This window comes from Sorex araneus, chromosome 1 (assembly GCF_027595985.1).
Source record: "Sorex araneus isolate mSorAra2 chromosome 1, mSorAra2.pri, whole genome shotgun sequence".
NCBI classification, from domain to species: Eukaryota; Metazoa; Chordata; class Mammalia; order Eulipotyphla; family Soricidae; genus Sorex; species Sorex araneus.
The window spans coordinates 323,741,555-323,764,113 of NC_073302.1; the positions used below are offsets into that span (position 1 = coordinate 323,741,555).

At 42.1% G+C, this 22,559-nt stretch overlaps 1 protein-coding gene across 1 annotated transcript in view; it reads left to right on the forward strand.

Annotated features, from left to right (window-relative positions):
* MTUS1 (microtubule associated scaffold protein 1) overlaps positions 1-22,559 on the forward strand; it is a 179,646-nt gene that overhangs the window by 39,485 nt on the left and 117,602 nt on the right. The window contains exon 2 of the mRNA XM_004610331.3: positions 15,743-17,938. Within this exon, the coding sequence (XP_004610388.3) occupies positions 15,881-17,938 (2,058 nt within the window). The 5' untranslated portion in view covers positions 15,743-15,880. The remainder of the gene's footprint in view (positions 1-15,742; positions 17,939-22,559) is intronic.

The following is a 22,559-nucleotide window of genomic DNA, read 5'->3' on the forward strand; positions in this document are numbered from 1 at the left end:
GTTAAGCTGTGATCACTGGCATAGTTGCCGTGTGAGATGCACGTAGCTTCCGCGCTTGTGGCCTCCTCACACTCTTACCCGGTCCAGTGCAGCAGTGGACCATGGTGCTGTTTGGGGTCAAGTCCATCTCATGAACATAAAAGAAGGGGCCCTCACAGCCGGCCCCTTAACTCTAAGCCACGCATGCAGACTTCTCCACAAGGCAGAACAGACGTGCAGCATGTCTTATGCCACTTATTTGTGGTTTTCCATCTCCTGGGGCTCAAACTCCAATCCCAAATTGATGCGCCTTCTGTTGCTGGGTAGGCCGAGTCTTGACCAGGAATACGTCAGTTGCCTAGATATCTGCTCTCAGTGGGCAGACATTGGGCTGATTCCCATTCCTGAAGAGTTCAGTGTCAGATTCATGTTAGAAGGAACCTCAGAAATGATTGAGGGGATGCTAATAATGGACTTGAAGTATTGAGGGTAGTATTAATGTTACTATATTTCAGGGTAGTTGAGGGCTTAAGGTAATACTTTGCTTGTTTGCATTACCAGTAATTTCAGGAATTACCCAGTAATTTCAGGAATCACTCCTGGTTGTGCTCAGGGGACCTTATGGGATGCTGGAGACTAAAACCGGGTCAGCTCATGGAAGGCATTGCCTGACTCGCTGTACAGGTACATTCCTGCGTGCTACCCGCTACCATATGGTCTCCCACACTTTGTGGAGGGCCCTTGAGGAAAGCTCCATGTGCCTCTTGAGGTACCCCTGACTCCGCCAGGGTGACCCCAGGTGATTTCCAGAACTTCAGGGCCCAGCTGCACTGCGTCCTCGGGCCTTGGAATTAAACTGTCAGCCTTGTTTGCCAAGAACTGGCAGAGGGGCCCCCTCCTTAGCACCACTTGGGAGGCCCCAAACAAACAAAATTATAGTATTTAAGTACTTTAACGACTCATTTCCACATTTTAATGTTTCTGATAGTAAGTTGTATTCTTAATATCATAGGCTACCTCTTAGCTTTGACATAGGATTAGAAGAGATTGACATGTGATTTTTTTTTACATATATATGTAATTGAATCACCATGAGATACACAATTACAAAGCTGTTCATGAATCGGGTTTCAATAATACAATGTACCAACACCCATCCCTCCACCAGTGTACATTTCCCACCACCAGTGTCCCCAGTTTCTCTCCTGCCACCTCCTTGACACACCCCAGGCTAACTCTATGACAGGCACTTTTTCCCCCCTCTCTCCCTCTCCTATTCCCCCCTCTCCTGTTCTCTCCTGCCCCTTCTCCACCTCTTCCCTTATCCCCTTTCCTTCTCTCTCCTCCCTCTTTCTCCCTTTCCTCTCTTTTGGGCATTATAGTTTGCCATACGGATACAGAGAGGTTATCATGTTTGTTCCTTTACCTGCTTTCAGCACACAGTTCTCATCCAGAGTGATCATTTTCAACTATCATTTCCATAGTGATCCCTTCTCTGTCCCAACTGCCTTCTCACCCAGTCCATGAGGCAGGCTTCCAACCATGGACCAATGCTCGTGGCTCGTGTTTGTACTGTCCTTGGATATTAGTCTCATACTACTTTTTTTTTTTAATGTCCTACAAACAAGTGCAGTCATTCTACAACTGCCCCTCTCCTTCTGACTCATTTTGAGTGTTGTGATGTTGTGATATGATGTTGATGATCCATAGGCATTCCCCAAAGTGGTGAGATTTATTAGTAGAAACCATTATTTTTAGTCAGAATATTTATTTTATTTGGCTAAAATGAAAAAGTACATAAGGACATGCCTAAAATATGTAGAACAGCAAGGCAGATTTACTCTTTGCCCCATTAAGAATAAATCTTCTACATATAAATAGTAGAACGTTTATATTTGAAATATTTTGTTTCTGATTGTCAGTGTGACTAATAACCTTCAGTTTCTGGAGTGTGGACAATAACCTTCAATCTATATTTTGAGGTTTTGAGCTGTGATCATGACAGAGATTTCTGGAGGGTAGAAACCATTTTTGATGTGTGGATACTGGCTAAACATCAAATTCAGTAGCGAACCAGGCTATAACTGCCCCGACTAAGTAAGCTCCCATTTTTAGGTATGGAAATAGGTCTTGTGTGACTTGTTTGCCACTTTTCTTCTTGGAACTCTGTCGTCTCACTCAGCTTTTCCCTCATACTGGGAAAATTAAAGAAGTTTCGGGCTTAAAAAGGAACTAAAAAATTGGAAAACAGGAGACCTCTCCGAACATGATGAGTGGAACTTCCATCTGACTTGTGATTCTCTCCTGGGCGTCTACTCCAAGAACCCCAAGAATAATAATCCGAAAGGCATATGCACAACTTTATCAAAGCACTATTTACAGTAGCCAAGATCTGGAAGCAGCCCAAGTGCCCAACAGCATATGAGTGAATAAAAAAATTGTGGTATATATGCACCATGGAATACCATGAGACTGTGAGAAAAGATGAAATCATGCATTTTGCTGCAGCTTGGATGCAATCAGAGAGTGTCAAACTAAGTGAAGTGAATCAGATAAACACCAGATGATCTCATATGCAGAGTATAAGGAAATAAGGAAAGGGATTAACCAATCCCAAAGCAAACACCCCCTCAGGTATGATAATAGAACTGGGAGCTGAGGAAGCTAAGGAGATTCAGGACTGTGGGATTTTGACACACTTTGGGAGGGTCTGGTGCAGTAGCTCTGCAGCTGTAGACCACCCGCTTCAGAAGGGTCAGAGACTACGATACTACAAAAAATTAACTTAAAGGGGACTAAAAGAGGACGGTCTCTCTCTCTGCTCCCCTTCTCTCCCTTTCTCCCTCCCCCCGCCCCACTGCCCAGCCTGTAGGGTGATTCTTTTTTAGAGGGAGGGCACACCTTGTAGGGATAAGGGGCTATTTCTGATTCTGTTTGGAGGTTGTTCTTGGTGGGGCTCAGGGGACCAAGTGGTGCATGAGATTGAACGTGGCCTAGCATGCAAAACGTATGCTCAACCTGTCAAGCCATCTCTGGATCTGTAGTGTAGTTTTTTTTCACCATGATATGTGTTTTGATTTAAGTCATCTTTTTTTAATTGCACAAGTATCAGTATACATATATACACATATATGTATATATATTAGATGTATATTAGATATAATATATCTATGATACTTGTATATAATTTTTAAAAGATTATTTAAATCAAAATGGATATCATATACATGTGCATATGTTTTGTGTTTTAGGCACCATAGGCTGTACACAGGGCTTACTCCTGGCTCTGTGCTCAGGGATCACTCTTGGCAGGGCTTGAGGAACCATATGGGGTGTCATGTACAGTAACTCCTAAGATTTTGATTTTTTGTTGCTGTTACAAAGTATCTATTAAGAGTAATATAATTCATGTAAAAGAATGTCAACTTTTCCCTCCAAATTTTATTTAGGCACCATCATTTAAAGTAGTGTAAATGGTAGACTTTCAGGCATAAACGTTCTAACCCCACACCCACCCCCAGCGGTGTCTCAAGGTCTGCGGGTGATTCTTTGTTCTGCGTTGAGGCACTCCCAGCAGTGCTGAGGGGAGGGTCATGGAGGGCTATTTTCTGCCTGTGTTGCTAGGAATCACTTAACAAGGCAAGTGCCTTAACCCCTGTCCTGTCCCGTGCATCTTAATAGAAGGATGAAATAGGACAGGCAGCAAATGTTCAAAGTGATTGTTTTTCGTGGTTTTCAAGGTCACACCCAGTAGTGCTCTGAGGCTACTTCCAGCTCTCTGTCCTCAGGGGTCACCCCAGCAGTGGTCAGGGACCCAGACTGTTCTGGGGCTGGAACCCCAACCTCCTGCATGCCGAACTCTCTCTCTCTCTCTGGGCCCAGTTCTGTCAGTTTTCTCTGTTGGGAGTTTTCGGCAGGAAGCACTGAATGAACAGTCTCGGCTCTCCATGAGCCATCACTGCCCTCCTCACTGCTTCTGGTTTTCACATCCACATTTAAAACACTGTATATTTTGTGTCTCTTGTCACTTTGAGGCATCGATTAGCTTCCTATTCTACAAGGATTTTGATACCTCACTGCCTTCTAAAAATTGCCACATGAAATTTTGTTTTGTTTTCTTTGGGGACCACATCTGGCGGTCTTCAGGGGCTGACTCCTGACTCTGCATTCCTGGCGGGCTTGGGGACCATATGTGATGCTGGGAATCAAACCCAGGCCACATCGAGGCAAATGCCCTACCTGCTGAACTATAGCTCTGGCGCTCATGTGCAATTTTTGGTCTAAATCATATTTTCTGTTTCTGGTAACAGGACTGTTTAGCTGTCCTATCTGGAAACCTGGTCAGGGTAATCAGACCAGGTTTGATATGTTCTCTCTTATTTCTACTTGTTTTATTCAACTCGTTTTATTGTTCCACCTTTGAACTCTTGGCCAAACTTGACCACCTCATTCAGACATGTGAGATTTCTCTCATTTCAGTTTGTCCTGTGGTTAAATCTTTCTGATCTTCAGGCACATTCTGACAGGACCCCTGGCTTCCTCTGCTCCTGGGCTGCTGCCATGGGGATGAGAGGGGGAGGGTCTGGCCTGCGAGGGCTCCTCATTCCTCTGGGATACCCTGTTACTTGGTGGCACTCTCCACCCTGGCTCTCTTCCTTCATTCGGTGCTTTCCCCTCAGTGGATTCTTGAGGAAGTATGAAAGGAAAGTTTGCTGCCTCACCTGCCTGAAAGTCCCTTTCTCCACACCCTTGTATGAGGCAGGATGGGGATGCCAATTGGAAAATACTTTTCTGTGAGAAATAGGCTAGCGATGCTTTGCTGTGTTACTGGCAATTTATTTAATTCTGTGCTGCAATTCCCTCAAGGTAGAAAGGGATAGTAGTACTTTACACCCCTGCACATGTGTACATGGAGTATGATAATTCATTCAAAACACTTGGAAGCTTTTCGTTGTTGTTGGATGTAGTAGCCTTAGATTGGATTTGGTTATCATATTATTATTATTATTATTATTATTATTTTGGTGGGGGTGGTTTGGCTGAGCCAGAATCAAACTCTGAGCTTCATACATTTGAGGCATTCATTCTACCACTGAGCCACATTCTGGCTCTGTTGCTATTACTATAATATAGTCATTTTGAAACGTTACAGTGGCAAACAGTGAGATGATCTTTTATCTCATAGTTTCTCTCCATATAATATATATATGTATATATTATGTATATGTATGTTTGTTTTTATGTTGGACAAATGTATTGGCACAAGAATTTTTCTTCGTGGGGATGGAGTCATAGTGCAGTCGGTAGGACACAGTGCAGTTGCCTTGATGTGTCTGACCGTGGTTTGACCCTGGCACCACATGTTCCCCTGAGTTTGCCAGGAGTGGGCCCTGAGCACAGAGCCAGAAATAAGCCCTGAGCACCACCACATGTGTCCCCCAAACAAAAACAAAATAGTTTCAATTTGAGTGATGAAATATTTTTTAATTAAGTCCTTAATTTCAAAGCAATCCTTTCTAATTCTGTGTATGGGACTTTTATTTAAGTCCCTAGGCAACTTTTAAACTTTATCTTCTAAAACTTGTAAGTTATGTCTTTCTTGTTCATTTTGAAGCACTTGAGTTCTTTCCTATAAAGACCTGGGTTTTAAAAAATAGGTAAGTATCACTGTCACTGTATCACTGTTATCAAGTTATTCATCGATTTGCTCAAGTGGGCACCAGTAACATCTCTATTAGTCCCTGTTGCGTGCTAGTGTACCCGATGGTATATTAGATAAGTAAATTTAAAAAAAAACTGGGCTTTTTGAGGCACCATGAATATGACATATTTTCTTCTAGGATATTAATAATATTAGAAAAAAACTTCCTTTGACCTTCCCAACCTCAGTGTTCTCTGACAATTAAAACAAAGAGTGCGCCCCCCCTCAAGTGGAGCCAGGGCTGGACCATCCCCTCCATGCTCGGTCTGCTCCCAGCTCTGTGCTCAGGGACCACTCCTGGAGGAGATCGAATGCAGGTTGGCCACATGCAAGGCAAACACTGTCCCCACTGCACTATTGCTCTGGCCACCATTAATAATTTTTTTTAGTGATGTCAAAGATTGAACTCAGAAACTCATATATGGAAAGCATTTGTGCAACTGCTAACCTACATATCCAGCCCCATTTTAAAGTTTATTTATAAAAGTAAGCATACATAGGCACTGCAATTTTATTCATAGATGTTTTCATTGTCATTATACTTTCTTGTAAATACAGTGAATTTTTTTTTTCTGTTGGGGTGAGGGTGGCATTCCTGGGTGATACTTGGCAACCAACTGGGCCAGATGGCTCGATGCTTACAGCTGTCAGTGTGACACTGCTGTGCCCACATGGTGTTGGGGGTAGCTGGGCCACCTCAGTGGTGCTTTTGGGTCCTCCAAGGGCTGTGCTCAGTGGGTTCTCCAGGGGCTATGCTCAGTGGTGCTTGGGGAACCAAGTGTTACCTGAGGTTGAATGAACTCAGGACCTCACACAATTCAGACACAAGCTATCTGCTTGGTTCCAGAATGATAAACCTTAAGGATTCACGTCATCCACTGATTTTCTTAGATGCCATGGAAAATTAGGAGCTTTCCCTATGGCCTTACAACCGTTTTGAAGTTCAACAGTAGAGCCCTTGCCTGGCAAAGATAAGACCCTAGCTTTGATCCTTTTTTTTTTTTTTTGGGGGTCACACCCGGCGATGCACAGGTTTCTCCTGGCTCTGCACTCAGGAATTACTCCTGGCGATGCTCGGGGGACCATATGGGATTCTGGGAATCGAACCCGGATCGGCAGCGTACAAGGCAAACGCCCTTCCCGCTGTGCTATTGCTTCAGCCCCCTGGCTTTGATCCTTTGCATTGCAGAAACAAAGATGAGAATTACCCCTGAGACTGGATGGTGACATTTCCTAAAGTAGAGGGGCAGAAGAGACCCCCTGCACACACTTGGGTTCCTTCTAGCGGGGAAGATGGGAGGAGACTCAGGTTAAATACTTGCTAGAGTCAGTTCTCAGATTAGAGTTTTAGGAACTGGAGACAAAGGACCCCAGGAAACTGAAGCAGGAGGAGAGACACACGGGAGGAATGGGACTTGTGCCCTTTGGGGTAAGTGGGGTGGACACATTGTCCCAGTTCTTCAGTGACTTAATTAAGGACTCTGATTATTTATATAGTATATGTACTTGCATGTGGCACTCTATGAACATTTAATTACCCATTAGTTGCCAAGTTTCTGATCTTGATGCTACACTGATAGCGATGGCTATTAACCTATAATTTCAGTTATATTGCCTTTGACATCTAAACCAAATTGTAAAAAATTCTGGAAATGGCCACTTAGTGTCAATTGTTCTTAAAAATGCTTCTAAAATTTCATGAGACTTAAAAGATGTAAACTAATGCTAGCATGAAGATCTCTTAACCTATACTGTATCATAGCTTTATCTTGTAATAGTCACTGTCACTGTCATCCCATTGCTCATCAATTTGTTCAAGCAGGCACCAGTAATGTCTCTCATTGAGAGACTTATTGTTACTGTTTTTGGCATATCCAGTACGCACGGGTAGCTTGCCAGGCTCTGCCCCATGGGCTCGATACTCTCAGTCGCTTGCCAGGCACTCCGAGGGGGGCAGAGGAACCGAACACAGGTTGGCTGCGTGAAAGGTAAACACCCAACCACTGTCCTATCACTCACTATGTGAAAATTTACAGGAGGAGGACTTAGGTAAATCTCATGTATTGAGGAGCCCGTGTCTGGCACTCTGTTGTGTTTGTGATTTATTTTATTTTTTTGTGGGGGGGGGGTCACACCCAGCGATGCTCAGGGGTTACTCCTGGCTCTGCACTCAGGAATTACTCCTGGTGGTGCAGGGGACCATATGAGATGCCAGAGATCAACCCAGGTTGGCTGCCTGCATGGCAGACATCCTACCGCTGTACTATAGCTCCGGCCCCTGAGTTTGTGATTTAGAAGGCCCTTGGTGCCTGATTTTGTGAGTGGGTGTTTTATGAAGATTAATATTAATTACTTTACCTACAGTAATTAATATTAATTAACTGGGTCTATCCTATTCTTGCACTAGTAACCTTGCTGAGTCAAGGAAGAAAAATGATATCAGAAAAAATACATATTTTGGCTGAGAGAGATGGCTCACTGGGCCAAGTGTGTGGTTTGCATACAGGAGATCTGGATTTGACTGCTGACACCACATTGTGCCCCAGAACCTCTGGGAGTGACCCCCAAACACTGAGCCAGGAGTAGTGCCAGGTTACAGCTGGTTATGATCCACTATAATGACAGTATCATGCAAATGGCAGTACTGAAGCTTTGGGGAGTCATTCAAGGTCCTCATACCATGGCCAGGGGCCAAAGCTGGCTGCTGTCTCTTGCTTATTCACTTGTGTATTGTCCCGGGCTGCTGTCTTCGTTCCATCATAACTACGTTGAGTAGTTACACCAGAGACTTCTTGGACCGTAAAGCCTGAAGCACTGTTTGGCCCTCTATAGAAATAGTTTCTCAATGCCAGGATTAAATCAACTTTCTGGAAGTATGAATACTTCCTGGAAGAAACAAACTTGGAAAAGATTTAAGAAAGAGAACAGAGCAGGGAAATTGTTTTGGATGTGGGAGAAGCATTATTCTAAGCTCTTGGTGGTATGATTTTCCATTCAAACACAATTTATGCAGAAATTAGTTTCCCATAGCTATGTTTAGATACTGTGAGTTAGATGTCCGAGCATTATCTGTCAGTTAAAGGACAGGGCACATGGAAGTCACTGCCCTCTTTGTACCCCCCAGTAATGTTTAGTTCATAATTTTGTTTGGATTCAGCAAGTCCTACTTAGAAGATGGTTTGACAAAACAAAAGATAATTAAAACAGTGCCATTCATAGTGATTACTCCCTTCTTTCAAAGTGGTGATGTATTTTTTTAAGAACAGGTACTTTATCGTACCCACCCGCCACCAAAAAAAAAATCAACAACATAAAAACCACCTTTAGCAGTCATCCAGCTCAGATGTGATGCTAATTTAATTAAGAGCTTGTTCAGCTCTTCCAGGTTAAAGGGCAGCAGTGCTCCAAGTGTGGTTCCAGGGACCCAGGCTCCTCCGTGCTGTGCTGTATATTACTCTGTAATATAGGCTTCAGCCCTTGGCTTCCAGGATTCCTCTGTCTCAGTCATATCAGGGGAAATGGCATGAAGAATCATAGTGGCTTTTCAGGTTCAGGCCAAGAGGAGGCCCATGTTAATGTCCACTCACTTTCTTTTGCTGGGACACAAGGCTTTTCTGTGCAAGAGAGGTAGGCTCACACCATCCCTTACCAGATCAAACAGAAAACATTGTTGGTGCCCTGCAATCTGTTCTCTGTCACAGTTACTATTTTTTCCCTTAAGTCTCTTTCCCTTTTCAGAACAATATTTCAGCAGCATGAAGAAGCCTTCACTTATTTCTCATTATCCTTTCCTTCCCCTGAAACCTGTGGAGAAATAATGTCAGCAGCATTGGGAGCCCATAGAAAAGGTCTTTATCGGTGTGATGGGTGGAACACTGGCATCATCATTGGCATCGTTGGTCTGGAAATAGAATCTTTTCCTGCTACTGTAATACTTGATACAAAAGATTCCCAATCCTTTCACCCCATGGCAAAGGATAATAGTGCACTGCCTGACTTGCTGTGTATGGCTTGATGGGGGACAGGGGAACATCGTGTCAACATCCCTGCTCAACATCACTGTTTCAACAGGAAGTGCATGTCAGAACCCCAGTGAGATGGATAGTAGCCCTTCAGAGTAAGATAGCTATTTGGGGCAGGAGGAGATGCTAGTGATCCCACTTCCTGCCTCACATGTGCTGGGAAAGTGTTGTACTGCCCAAGATGGGTATTGACAACCACAGCCAAGCAAACATTCTAGAAAATAACAAAGTGTTGATAAAGGTATAAATAAATTAGAGCAGATTCTGTTCATTGCTGGTAGAAATGGTGCATATACAGTAGAGATATCTTGATGGTTTCTCAGGATACTATACACAGAACTGTTCTTATGATCCAGCGGGTCCTCATTGAGTATCTACCTCAGAAATTGCAAGCAGCATCAAAGAAGAGAGCAGTATACCCCTGTCGACAGCAAAGTCATTCATGATAGACAACATGTTGAAGTAACCCAGATGTCCCTCTGTAGGTGAATGGATAAACATGATGTGACAGATGTATGGTTTTGTTTTGTGTATGTATACCTATTTTACATTAAGTATTACTCAACCTTAGAAGGAAGGAAGTTTTGAATGCATGCTGTAACATGAGGAATCTTAGTATTTTCCTAGGTGAAATAAGCTCATTACAAAAGGACAAACATTGTGTTACTCCTCTTAAATGAGATACTGAAAGTAGTCAAAAATTCAGAGGTGGAAAGTTGAATGAAGGGTGGGAAGAAGGATGTGAAGTTACTGTTTCATGGGTACAGAGATTTAGTTAGGAAAGGGGGAAATTTGATATAATGTATAATTGTACACTTGAAAATAATCTTTTGGTAGATAAAGTAAAAGTACTAGACAGAGAGAAAAAAGATGAATCTAGGCTGGCCGCAGGTTAACCCCTGTACTATCTCTTTGAACCCCTTACCAGAATCTTTTTTGTTTGTTTTTGAGCCACACCTGGAAGTGCTCAGGGATTTCTCAGCTCTGTGCCAAGAGATCACTCATGGCAGACTCAGAGGACCGTATTAGTGTTGGGGATTGAACTGGGTGGACTGGCCACAGGGCAAGTGCCCTACCCATGGTACTACCTCTCCAGCCCAGACTTTACAAGAATCTTTTAAATGAGTATTTGACTCTATGGAAACAGAAGTGTAGCATATTTAGTGCTTTTTTAAGTTATAACCTCACTCCATAGATCTGGGAAAAAAATCTGACTTTAAAAAATATTTTTGGACTAAATCCCGCAGTGCTCAGGAGCTATTGCCAGCCCTGTGTTTGGGGTTAGGGGTTCATTCTCCCTGGAGTGCTCAGGGATCACGGACTAGTGGGAACTGAACCCAGGGCTCCTGCTTTGATAGTGTGTTTCTGGTTCATTGATCTGTCTCCCTGGCCCCATGACTCCTTAAAAATAAATAGTGGGGCTGGAATGATAGCACAGCATGCGGTCAACCCGGATTGATTCCCAGCATTCCATATGGTCCCCCAAGCACTGCCAGGAGTAATTCCTGAGTTCATGAGCCAGGAGTAACCCCTATGAATCGCCAGTGTGACCCAAAAAGCAAATATATATATATATATATATATATATATATATATATATGTGTGTGTGTGTGTGTGTGTATATATACATATATATAGTGAAAAGAATGTCTAATTATAGTTTCTAGTCATTTACAAATCAGAGAGCCCTATAAATATCTGGATGCAGAATCTTCTTGAGTTTGTGTGCTGCGAAGATAAACACTGCAGCCCTCCTGCCCCCAGAGTCACGGAGCTGCTTCCATGTTGCATGGCCAGAAACCCAGGGCTCGCTATGTGCAGCGATGCAGAAACTTTCTGTTCTGGCTCTCCTCCCCTCCTGCTCCAATCCAGGTCATTGAAACTGGAGTCGAGAGGAAAGTTCACAAAATTGAAACTGAGTGCTGCTCCCAATCCAGAAATTTATTGGCTAGTGTCATTTCTCATGGGTATTTTATTTCTTCAGAACAGAACCATGACCTCTGATTAACGAACAGTAGGATTAGAAGAACAGTGAATAGGTACTCATTTGTAGACATAGATTAAACATTTGGGCCTTGCTTAGACATTTTATCCAAAATAAACATAGTAAAAATTTTAGTTATTTTTAAAAAATTGCTGGGCTTAATGCTTCCCTTGGTTGTTCTTACAGGTTTTTAAAGTGTATAATTTAGTGGCTTTTTTTTTTTCGGTCACACCCGGCAATACACAGGTGTTACTCCTGGCTCTACACTCAGAAAGTACTTCTGATGGTGCTTAGGGGACCATATGGGATGCTGGGAATCGAACCTGGGTCGGCCTCATGCAAGGCAAACGCCCTACCTGCTGTGCTATCGCTCCAGCCCCTTAGTGGCTGTTTTGATTTTGTTTGGTTTGCTTTTGGTTTGGGGACCACAACCATCAGTGCTCAGAATCTGTCTCAGTGTTCAGAGATCATTTTTTTAAATTATTTTTTTATTTTTTAATGAATCAATGTGAGATAACAGTTACAGACTTACAAACTTTAGTGCTTATGTTTCAGTCATACAATGGTCGAGTACTCATCCCTCCACCAGTGCCCGTTCTCCACCACCAATGTTCCCAATACCCCTCCCCCCAACCTCTTGACCTCCCCACTCCCCACCCCATGGCAGGTGGATTCCCTTTTACTTTCTCTCACCTTTAGGGTGTTGTGGTCTGCAATGCAGGTATTAAGTGGCCATCATGTTTGGTCTATAGTCTACTTTTGGCACACATCTCCTATCCCGAGCGGGTCCTCCAAGCATCCTTTACTTGGTCGTCCCTTCTCTATCTGAGCTGCCTTTTCCTCCAGTATATGAGGCCGGCTTCCAAGCCATGGAGCAATCCTCCAGGTCCTTACCTCTACTATCCTTGGGTGTTATTCTCCCATTTTGTTACTTTATATTCCACACATGAGTACAGTCTTCCTGTGTCTCCCTCTATTTCTGACTCATCTCACTCAACTTGATACCCTCCATGTTGACCCACTTATATGCAAATTTCATGACTTCATCTTTTCTAACAGCTACATAGTATTCCATTGTGTAGATGTATCAAAGTTTCTTTAACTAGTCATCTGTTCTTGGGTACTCGGGTTTTTTCCAGATTCTGGCTATTGTAAACATATAATGAACATACGAGTGCAGATGTCATTTCTACTACACTTTTTTTGCATCTTTGGGGTATATTCCCAGAAGTGGTATTGCTGGGTCAAACGGGAGCTCAATTTCTAATTTTTTGAGAAATGTCCATACTGTTTTCCAAGAGGGTTGAACCAGTCGGCATTCCCACCAGCACTGAAAGAGAGTCCCTTTCTTCCCACATCCATGCCAACATTGGTTGCTTTTGTTCTTTTGGATGTGGGCCAGTCTCTGTGGTGTGAGATGATATCTCATAGTTATTTTGTTCTGCATCTCCCTGATGATTAGTGATGAGGAGCATTTTTTCATGTGTCTTTTTTTCATTTGGATTTCTTCCTTGAGAAAGTTTCTGTTCATTTCATTGCCCCCATTTTCTGATGGGGTTGAATATTTTCTTCTTGTGGAGTTCAACCAGTGCCCTGTATATCCTTGATATCAACCCCTTATCAGATGGGAATTGGGTGAATATTCTTTCCCATTCTGTAGACTGTCTTTGTATTCTGGTCACCGTTTCTTTTGAGGTACAGAAGCTTCTTAGTTTAAGATAGTTCCATTTGTTTACCTGTTTCCATTTTTCAGGGATCATTTTTGGCAGGGATCAGGGAACCTTATGTGGTGCCAGGGAATCAAACCCAGGTTGACCATGTGCAAGGCAAGTGCCTTAACCTCTGTACTATCTTTCTGACGTCTATAATTTTTAGCTTTTAGTCTACTTAGAGCACTGTGCAATTATCACCATAAGCCTTACAGCATTTTCATTACACTTTAAAACAAATCCCTCCCTTTCATGTAGTCAATCTTCTGTTCATTCCCTTTTCCCCTTTACTCCCTAGAGAACAACTCACATATGTTCTGTCTTTACAGATTTGCATGTAAATGAAATGCTCTTGACACTTTTTTAAAAAATTTATTTTATTGAATCACCATGTGGAAAGTTACAAAGTTCTCAGCCTTATGTCTCAGTTATACAATGCTCAAACACCCATCCTTTCACCAGTGCCCATATTCCACCACCAAAAAAAAAAAACCAGTATACCTCCCCCCCAACCCCTCAACACCCCCCCATTAACTGATAAATTTCACTTCCTTTTCTCTTTACCTTGATTACATTCCATATGAAAACACAAAACTCACTATTGTTGTTGGAGTTTAAATACAGAACTCACTATTCTTGTTGGAATTTATCCCCCAAGAATATGGCCCTATTGACAGGGAAACATTTGATAATTAGTTTTTCACTGATGAGAATGAAGAGATATAAAGTCGTGCGGCCACTACCGCTACTGGTTTAAGATTTCTGTATTTTAGTAATTAAGTCCAGGGAGATTTAAGTTGGAAATTGAATCATTTCCCTTCCTGGAGCAGCATGGAGCAAAAGCTTAGTTCACAGTCTGGAGACATGGCTGCAAGCACTCGCTGGGACCCCAAGTCATCTAGCAGGCTCTGGATCCTGGTCATTCAGCAGCAAAGCGGCTGTGCAAAGGCATGGCCACCCGGGTCAAATCTCGTTGGAGCTTGAGCCGGCACCGGCCCCGGCCCGAGACTGCCCAGGCGTCCCGCTGTTTCAAGTTCAAAACACATTTTTTCTTTTTTTTCCCCACACCACCAAGTTCATACCTGTTTAAAAGTTCCATAAAATGGCAGACACCATGCCACTTCCTCCCGGAGGGAAGAAAAACCAAGGAAGAAGGATATTACCCCCGTTAGCCGGCGTGGGGCAAAAGCTTAGTTCACAGTCTGGAGAGACGTGGCTGCAAGCACTCGCTGGGACCCCAGGTCATATAGCTGGCTCTGGGTCCTGGTCGTTCAGCAGCAAAGTGGCTGTGCAAAGGCATGGCCACCAGGGTCGAATCTCAGCGGAGCTCGAGCCGCACTCTTGACATTTTATGGAAATGGAATCATATACAAAAACTGTGTATGTTTAACTTAGCATAACCACAAACATTTTTGGTTAGGTTTACTTTACTCTGATATACTTTTTGGCCGCTTGTTTGGCACCTAGAAGCTATTCCCAGTAGTGCTTGGGGGACATGCTGAGCAGAGGCTGAAACTCGGGTCTGCAGCATGCAAAATATTTGCTTCAGCCTCCTGCACTACCTCCCGGGGCCCATGTAATGTTTCTTTTTAACCTACCTCCTTCTCTTCCCCCTGTTGAGATGGTTGTTGTGTCAATAGGCATGAGCACACATGCTTAGTTGTGGTACTCACACATTGGGTTGTTGTACTCAGTGAGAGTTTGTTTTGTGGCCACACATGGATGTGCTCAGGGCTCACTCCTGGGAGGGTTCTGGGTATCATGTACAGTGCTGAGATTGAACCTGGGTTGGCTGCATGCAAAGCAAGCACTTTACCCACTATACTATCTCTCCAGCTCTAAATGGTATATGTTTAAAACAATAATTAGAATAGGGGAAATAAGTGCACTAAATCTTCTTTCCAATTTTTTGTGCTTGTCAAGTCTGTCTGATAATCATTTTTCCACAAAAACATTAAGGCATCTCCTCCATAAATTAAAAAAAACACCAACAAACTCTAATTATATTAGGGTGAGATGCTGGAGAAAAGTTGGACTAGTGGCCATTCTGTCAACCAACAAGAAGAAAGAGTCATTAGACTTAATTATCTTCTCTCTCACAAGAAAGAATCTATGTGAGAAGGAAAGCAGTGCCATGGTTGCAATGTCTGTCATGGGCATTTTAGTGGCATCTTTGTTCCCATCCCACCCCACCATAACCCATGAAGGGTGTCAAACATAGCTAATTTACTCATCTGATCCACTGTCATAGATTCTAAATGTGAAAATTAAGTGATTTAAATTAATTCTTAGATGATGTGTTAATTTTTCTAATATTACTTGAGCTAAACATTTTATTTTTTTCCAGGGAACAAGTCATTTCAACTTCAAATCATCTTACACTAAGATGTTTTTCCCTGTGATGAAAAATTTGGAGATGGACACTTTTTCCTTCCCTCTCATTTGAAATGATCAAAAGATAAACTAAAATAGCAAGAATTTAAAGATGTTCAGGATGAGTGATGATCATTCAGATGACAAGACAAAAGATGAATTGAAATCCTTATTTATCAGTGATAAAGGTGGAAAGACTTATGCATACAATCAAAAATCACTTACACAAAACTCTCCAACCAATTATGTGAATTGGAATTCTGCCAATCCAGATGATATGGTGATTGACTATGAAACGAGCTCTGCCATGGACTTCACTCAAAATATTTCTTCAAACTCTCAGTGGAATGAAGCACTTGATCATGAAAGGTCTTCAAGTGATTTCATTAGTAAGGAGGTATTAGATATGCATATGGATTCCACATGTCAGTCTTCAGAACATGTTATGAATACAGAGGAACCCAAGTACATATATAACTTTAAATCTCTGGAATCATTTCAGGACCAGAGCACTGAGTCACCTCTGCCTTTTATGTGGGGCTCTAATGATTATTTAAACTGTACAGACTACCCTACTGTCTTGCGGCTAAACCAGACATTTGACCTGAAAGCTGATACAGTTAACTGTACCTTCATAACACATCCTTCCACTCAAGAGAATCATACCACTGGAAGTCTTCAACCAACCTGCATGGAAAGTGGGAATGCATCTTTATCCTGTTCATCTTGTCTGTTGTCCCCTTCTGATAAAGTACATGTGAGAGAAATGAGTTGCGTTAGAGACACGTTTGAAAACTCTCAAGTCACAGCACCAGCAGTGCAAGATAACACTTATACGGTATCTGGTGATGTGGTGATGCAAACTGATGTTTTTGTTCCAGATACTGAAAATCAGTGTCAGAATTCTTCAGGAAAAGTTACCTTTGAGTACACAGATAGATCACAGCAAAGACAAGTTAGCAAAAAAGAGATAAAATCTCCAACACCAGTTTCGCATAACATGGATGATCCCAGTGGACCTGCATTAGAAGAGTTCTTTTGTTTACCAGAAGATAAACCAAATAATGAGATGCAGTCACAGATCTCATATGGACAAAGAGAGGTTGGCCAAAATATAAGAGAAACAGCATCCGATTGTCTTATAGATGATGAATGCCTTTTACCTACATCAGCTTTTGATTCATTTAAAGACCAAATATTGAACCCTGAGCATACAGGCACTGTGGCTGAAGAAACACAAAATATCTCAGTTAAAGAGGATTTGGGAATCCAAAGTCATACCAAGGAATTGATCTTGAGTAGCCCATCCTGTTCGGTGACTTCATCCATTGAACAAAGTTTGGATGATGTGGTTGTTAGCACAAATAACAAGGTTTTCACATCAACACCAGTCCTAAAACCTACAAATAACACCTTTTGTACGTCACCTGTTAAAGCAACAGAGAAATGTAAAGTGGAGAAAAGTAACCAAGAGCTTAAAAATTTACCAAACTTGAATGGGACTTCTATAAACATATCTAAACCTACTCTAGGAAAATCAACAACCAAAAGTAATATCTCTGTAGGCAGCAAAGTTAGGAAAACAGAAATTATAAGTTACCCAATACCAAATTTTAAGAATATCAAAGCAAAAGTTATATCTAGATCAGTGTTGCCACCCGAAGACCCTGCATTATCGAAGGTTTCACCCAGACCTCCTTTAGCCAGTATCTCAACACCTGTATCTTCAAGTCAGTTGACAGCTTTGAATAAAACACCAAGATCTAGCTCGAATGCAAACACAAAAGTAGAAATCCTAATTAACAAGACACATAAGCAGCAATTTAATAAACTCATTACTAGCCAGGCTGTGCATGTTACAACTCATTCTAAAAATGCTTCACACAAGCTTCCAAGAACAACATCTGCCATGAAATCAAATCAGGAAGATGTTGACAAAGCAAGTTCTACTTACTCAGCCACTGGGTCCGTGGCTCCGTTTTTTCAGATCAAAAGCCTAGTCCCAGTTAGAATGGAAAACTCCGAGTGTCTTGAATTGACATATGATCCCAATATCAACAGGATTAGCCCTGAAAAAGAGGGTGAAAAAGAAAACAGGACATCTATGGAAAAACAAGAGTTGGAAAAGGAAAGTTTGAACAAAACCTTTCAATATGGTTCTCTCTTCTTGGTAAGTTACATTTTTATCTGCTTCACTGAGTGATGAAAGAAACAAATATATTAACAATTAGCAATGTATTTTATGTTAATGGTCAATAAAATTGCAGAACTAGATATGTAGTTTGCTTTCAGTTGGTAATAGTAATTTTCTTATCAGTAATCTTGAGAGTGTTAGTTACTTTGATAAGGAAATATGAATATTGAAAAACATCCTCAAGTTCAATACTTTGTATTTGAATACCAATGTTCCTTTGAATGGTATTCTAAATGAACAAGCTAATATATCTAATATTTTAGATTATTTGAAATCACATGTCTGTTTATATTATGGCAGAAAAATGTTTACAAACTTTACAATGTATTGGACCACACCAAAAAATTGTCCAGGGAGTTCTGATAAACATATCAACATAAAAATAGCTCTGTCGACAGGAGTGCTCTGGGTTCTGCCTCTGATCAGTTAATGTGCCTTTAGACAAGAAATCTTTCGAGGTCCAAAGGTGAAAGTTTTGAACAGATGGATGTCCAAGGCTGCTTGCAGCCCTGACATATGGATTCCTGGCATGTACAAATAAAATCTGGTTTATATATTTATGGTGAAAAAGAGGCATGATTTTCTATCGCACCAGTCAGGTACTTGGGCATAGGGCATGACTAGATAGTTCCTTTTGAAGAGTAATGAATTCGTATGCAGTCCAAAGATTATTTTTAGTCTATAACATGAGGAAATGAGTTTTCTGCATTTCAAAGGCATTCAGCACTGGCTGCTGGGCTTGTCCTCAGCTATTTCCGGCAGTAGGACTTACTGGGTATCAGCATCCATTTCACACAGGGTCCTGTCCTCTGGCCAGGAGAGGAGACAGGTGCTCTGCTCTTGGGAGGACAGACAGACCGGAGGGAGACGTCTGGGTGGGTCATGGCTCAGAAGAAGGAAAGGGCTGTTTTGTGTCTGTTAGGATGCACAGGGAACTGTTAGATCCATTATGCTAGGAGGTAAGTTTAGACTTGAGCTAGATTAGCTCTGACATTTTTTGGGGAAGGGGGAGCACGTTTGGCAGTGCTCAGGGCTGCTCCCTGAGCGTTGCAGTGCTTGGGAATGTACAGTGACACGGATAGACCTTCGGTCATCGACATGCAAAGCATTCACTGCAACTCTTGGAGTTAACGTCCCAGCCTTCAGTTTAGACTTTTTATTTTTCACCTCAGGCAGTAGGATTGGGGAGCTCCCTAGAGGTGCTCCACAGGTGCCAGGGCTGTTCCTGTTTGGGCTGGTGGTTCAGTCCTTTGGCCCGAGGATGAGGTGCTGCTCAGGCCCTGCAGGGCTGGGGACCCCCAGATTGACACCCAGCAATGCCAGGGGTCAAACCAGGGTCAGGTCCTATACTGTCAATCAGCCCTCTGGTTTTGACTTTTATGATATATTTTCTCTGATAAGGAAAATGATGAACTACAACACTGATATCCAAACTAAGAAGATTGCCATTATTTCAGATTACATTCTAAATTCTTTTTGTTGATATCTTTAGGGAAGCTCATTTTATATAGTTTGGAATTAATTAATTATAATTAGCATTCTTTTTGATGTTTATTGATGACCATAACATTTAGGGGCTGGAGAATAGGTAGAGTTAGGGCATATGCCTCTTATATGGCACTCAATGCAGAACAAATGAAAAAGATACCTTTATTTTCATCTTTGATTTCTGGGAACTTTCATTCCTTATATGTTGATCTCCAACACACTTTCTCCCCTAAACTAAACTAGCATAAATATGTTGATCTTGAATTGGTTATAAAAATTTGAAACTTAAAGCTTGTCTGATGTGTGCATGGATTACCAAGACTTAGCTTGGTTTAAATTTCTTGTGTGCAGAATGAAAGTCAGTGTTTCAGACTCAGGATAAGGTTAATCAAGTGATAGAAGGTTGAAATGGAGAAGGTTGAAATCTTGGAGAAGAAGCAGTTTTCATTTTAGGGATTCCTCAGTTAGGGTATCTCTATTTTTGGCCTAACCTTTGTACTTACCAACTAGTGTAAACAGCTCATTCTTTCTCCATGAGGATGTTTTTAGCACCATTCCCTCTGGTTATCACAAATTCACTTTTTACACATTTCCATGTATGGTGGGGAGAAGCTGTAGCAGGCATGCTTGGTGCTTATGGTGTCGAGTGAATCACAGACATTTATTTCCTGTTTCACTCAAATTCCTGTTTTGGTTGCTTCAGTAGTGCTCAAGGATAGTATATAAATCTGCCCCAGGTGTCTGATGACAACCATCTTGTTAAAATATGCATTTTCTGTGTTCCCTGCTGATTTGGGGCTAAATTAAGCTGTGAATTTATTAAACCTTAAGCTGCTTACAGCCTCGTGGCTCTTGGGTTAGGCTTTGTTTGAGATTTCACAAAGGTTTTTTTGTTTTGTTTTGTCTTTTTGTTGTTGTTGGGGATTTTTTTTGTTTGTTTTTTGTTTTTTGTTTTTGGGTCACACCCAGCAATGCACAGGGGTTCAGGGTTTACTCCTGGCTCTGCAATCAGGAATTACCCTTGGCGGTGCTCAGGGGACCATGTGGGATGCTGGGACTCGAACCGGGGTTGGCCATGTGCAAGGCAAACACCCTACCTGCTGGGCTATTGCTCCAGCCCCTTTGTTTTTAAATTTATTTGGGGGCTATATCTGGTGATGCTCGGGGGCTGCTCCTGGTCGTTCTCAGGACACCACATGGTGCCTCCATGCAAAGTATGCACTCAGCCCACTCAGCTATCTACCTGGGCCAAGAGGCTGGATTAATATTCAGTACACCCAGCAGTGCTTAGCGCTTATTCCTGGCTCCTTGCTCAGGAATCACTCGTGAAAGGCCTCAAGATGTGCCAGTGATCAAACCAGTCTCTTGCCCAAAACAACACATGCAAGACAAGTTCCTTACTTTCTGTACTATTTCTCTGACCCCTTGAAATAAGATTTGATGTTAATAGAGGTGGAGTATAGTTATCTGTTATTGTGTAGTATAAGATAGTGATAGTGAGAACAAGGCAGTGTTGTATTATCTTAAAGGATAGGAATTGATACTTATTGTCTACCAGGAATAAGTGCTCCTCAAGTATCTGGTATAATTATGTAATTTGATTGTCTTAGTAATGTTCAAATACTTTATGTCACTGGTATTTAGCCTTTTTACAGCCGTGGGCTGGTGAAAGTAGAAACATTTTTCCAGACCAAAATGAAAACCATTCTTATAAGATTTATATGCTAACACATATTGATTTATTTGTATATGTTTTATTGTATTATTATTATTTGGTGTTTTGGACTATACCCAGCAGTGCTTAGAGATGACTCCTAGCTCTGTGCCCAGAGCTCACTCCTGGTCTGGGACCCATACACAATGCTGGAGATCAAACCAGGCTCAGCCAAGTGCAAGGCAAGCACCTCAACCTTTGTACAGTCACTCCAGCCCAATTTTTGGGCTGGAGGGGTTACAATTCTCTTGTTTTAAATGAATCACTATGAGATACATAGATAAAGAGCTGTTCATGGTCAGGTTTCAGTCATACAGTGCTCTAGCACCCCTTTCTCCACCAGTGCACATTTCCCACCAGTTTGCCTCCCATCACACTTCCCCCCACTCTCTAGCCCGCCTCTATGGCAGGAAGTCTCACTCTGTCTCACTTTCTCTGTCTCTCTCTCTCCCTCCCTTCTCCCTTTCTCTCTCTTTATCTCTCTCTCTCTCTCACTCTATACTAAGGTTATCATATTTCTTCCTTTGCCTGTTTTCAGCATGTAGTTCTTATCCAGAGTGATCGTTTCCAACTATCATTGTCATAGTGGTCCCTTCTCTATCCCAACTGCCTTCTCCTCCATCCAAAACTTGAGGCAGGCCTCCAATCATGGACCAATCCTCCTGCCCCTTATTTCTATTGTCCTTGGGTATCAGTCTCATGATCTTTTTATATCTAATAAATGAGTGCAATTATTTTTTTGTCCTTCACCTTCTGACTCATTTCACATAGCATGATACTCTCCATGTACATCCACTTAATAAGTGAATTTTATAACTTCATTTTTCCTAACAGCTGCATCGTATTCCATTGTGTAGATGTACCATGGTTTTTTTTTTTTTTTTAACCAGTCAACTGTTCGCAGGCATTTGCATTGTTTCCAGATTCTGACCAGCCCAATTTTTACTGTTTTCAAATCTCCCTCTTCCTGCCCTTCCTCCTGTCCATTGGCATTGATGCCTTTGTTGCAGTGACCAGGAGCCATACCCGTACCTGTTGCTCACTGGGGACTTTATACCAGGTCATGGCTTGCACACGTGCACTCCTTTAGTTGCAGTGCTTGCCCACCTATGCACCAGGGTATGCACTGCTAATTGAGGCACACAAGCTCTGGTTGTGGTGATTGCTGGGGGTTGATGGTGTGCTCTACATTTGCTCACCAGAAGCTGCACTTCCTGGCTGCTGCACTCCCACTTTTTTTAGTTGAAAAACTCACTGGTATCGCATCCATTTCCTGATGCTTCCTGCCAGGATTGAACAGTAGAGTTGTTGGGATTGTACTTGGCATTTGCGGGACACTGGAGACGTTGAATTGTGGCTCTGTGTTTGTACGGCAGGTGCTCTAAGTCCTTGGGC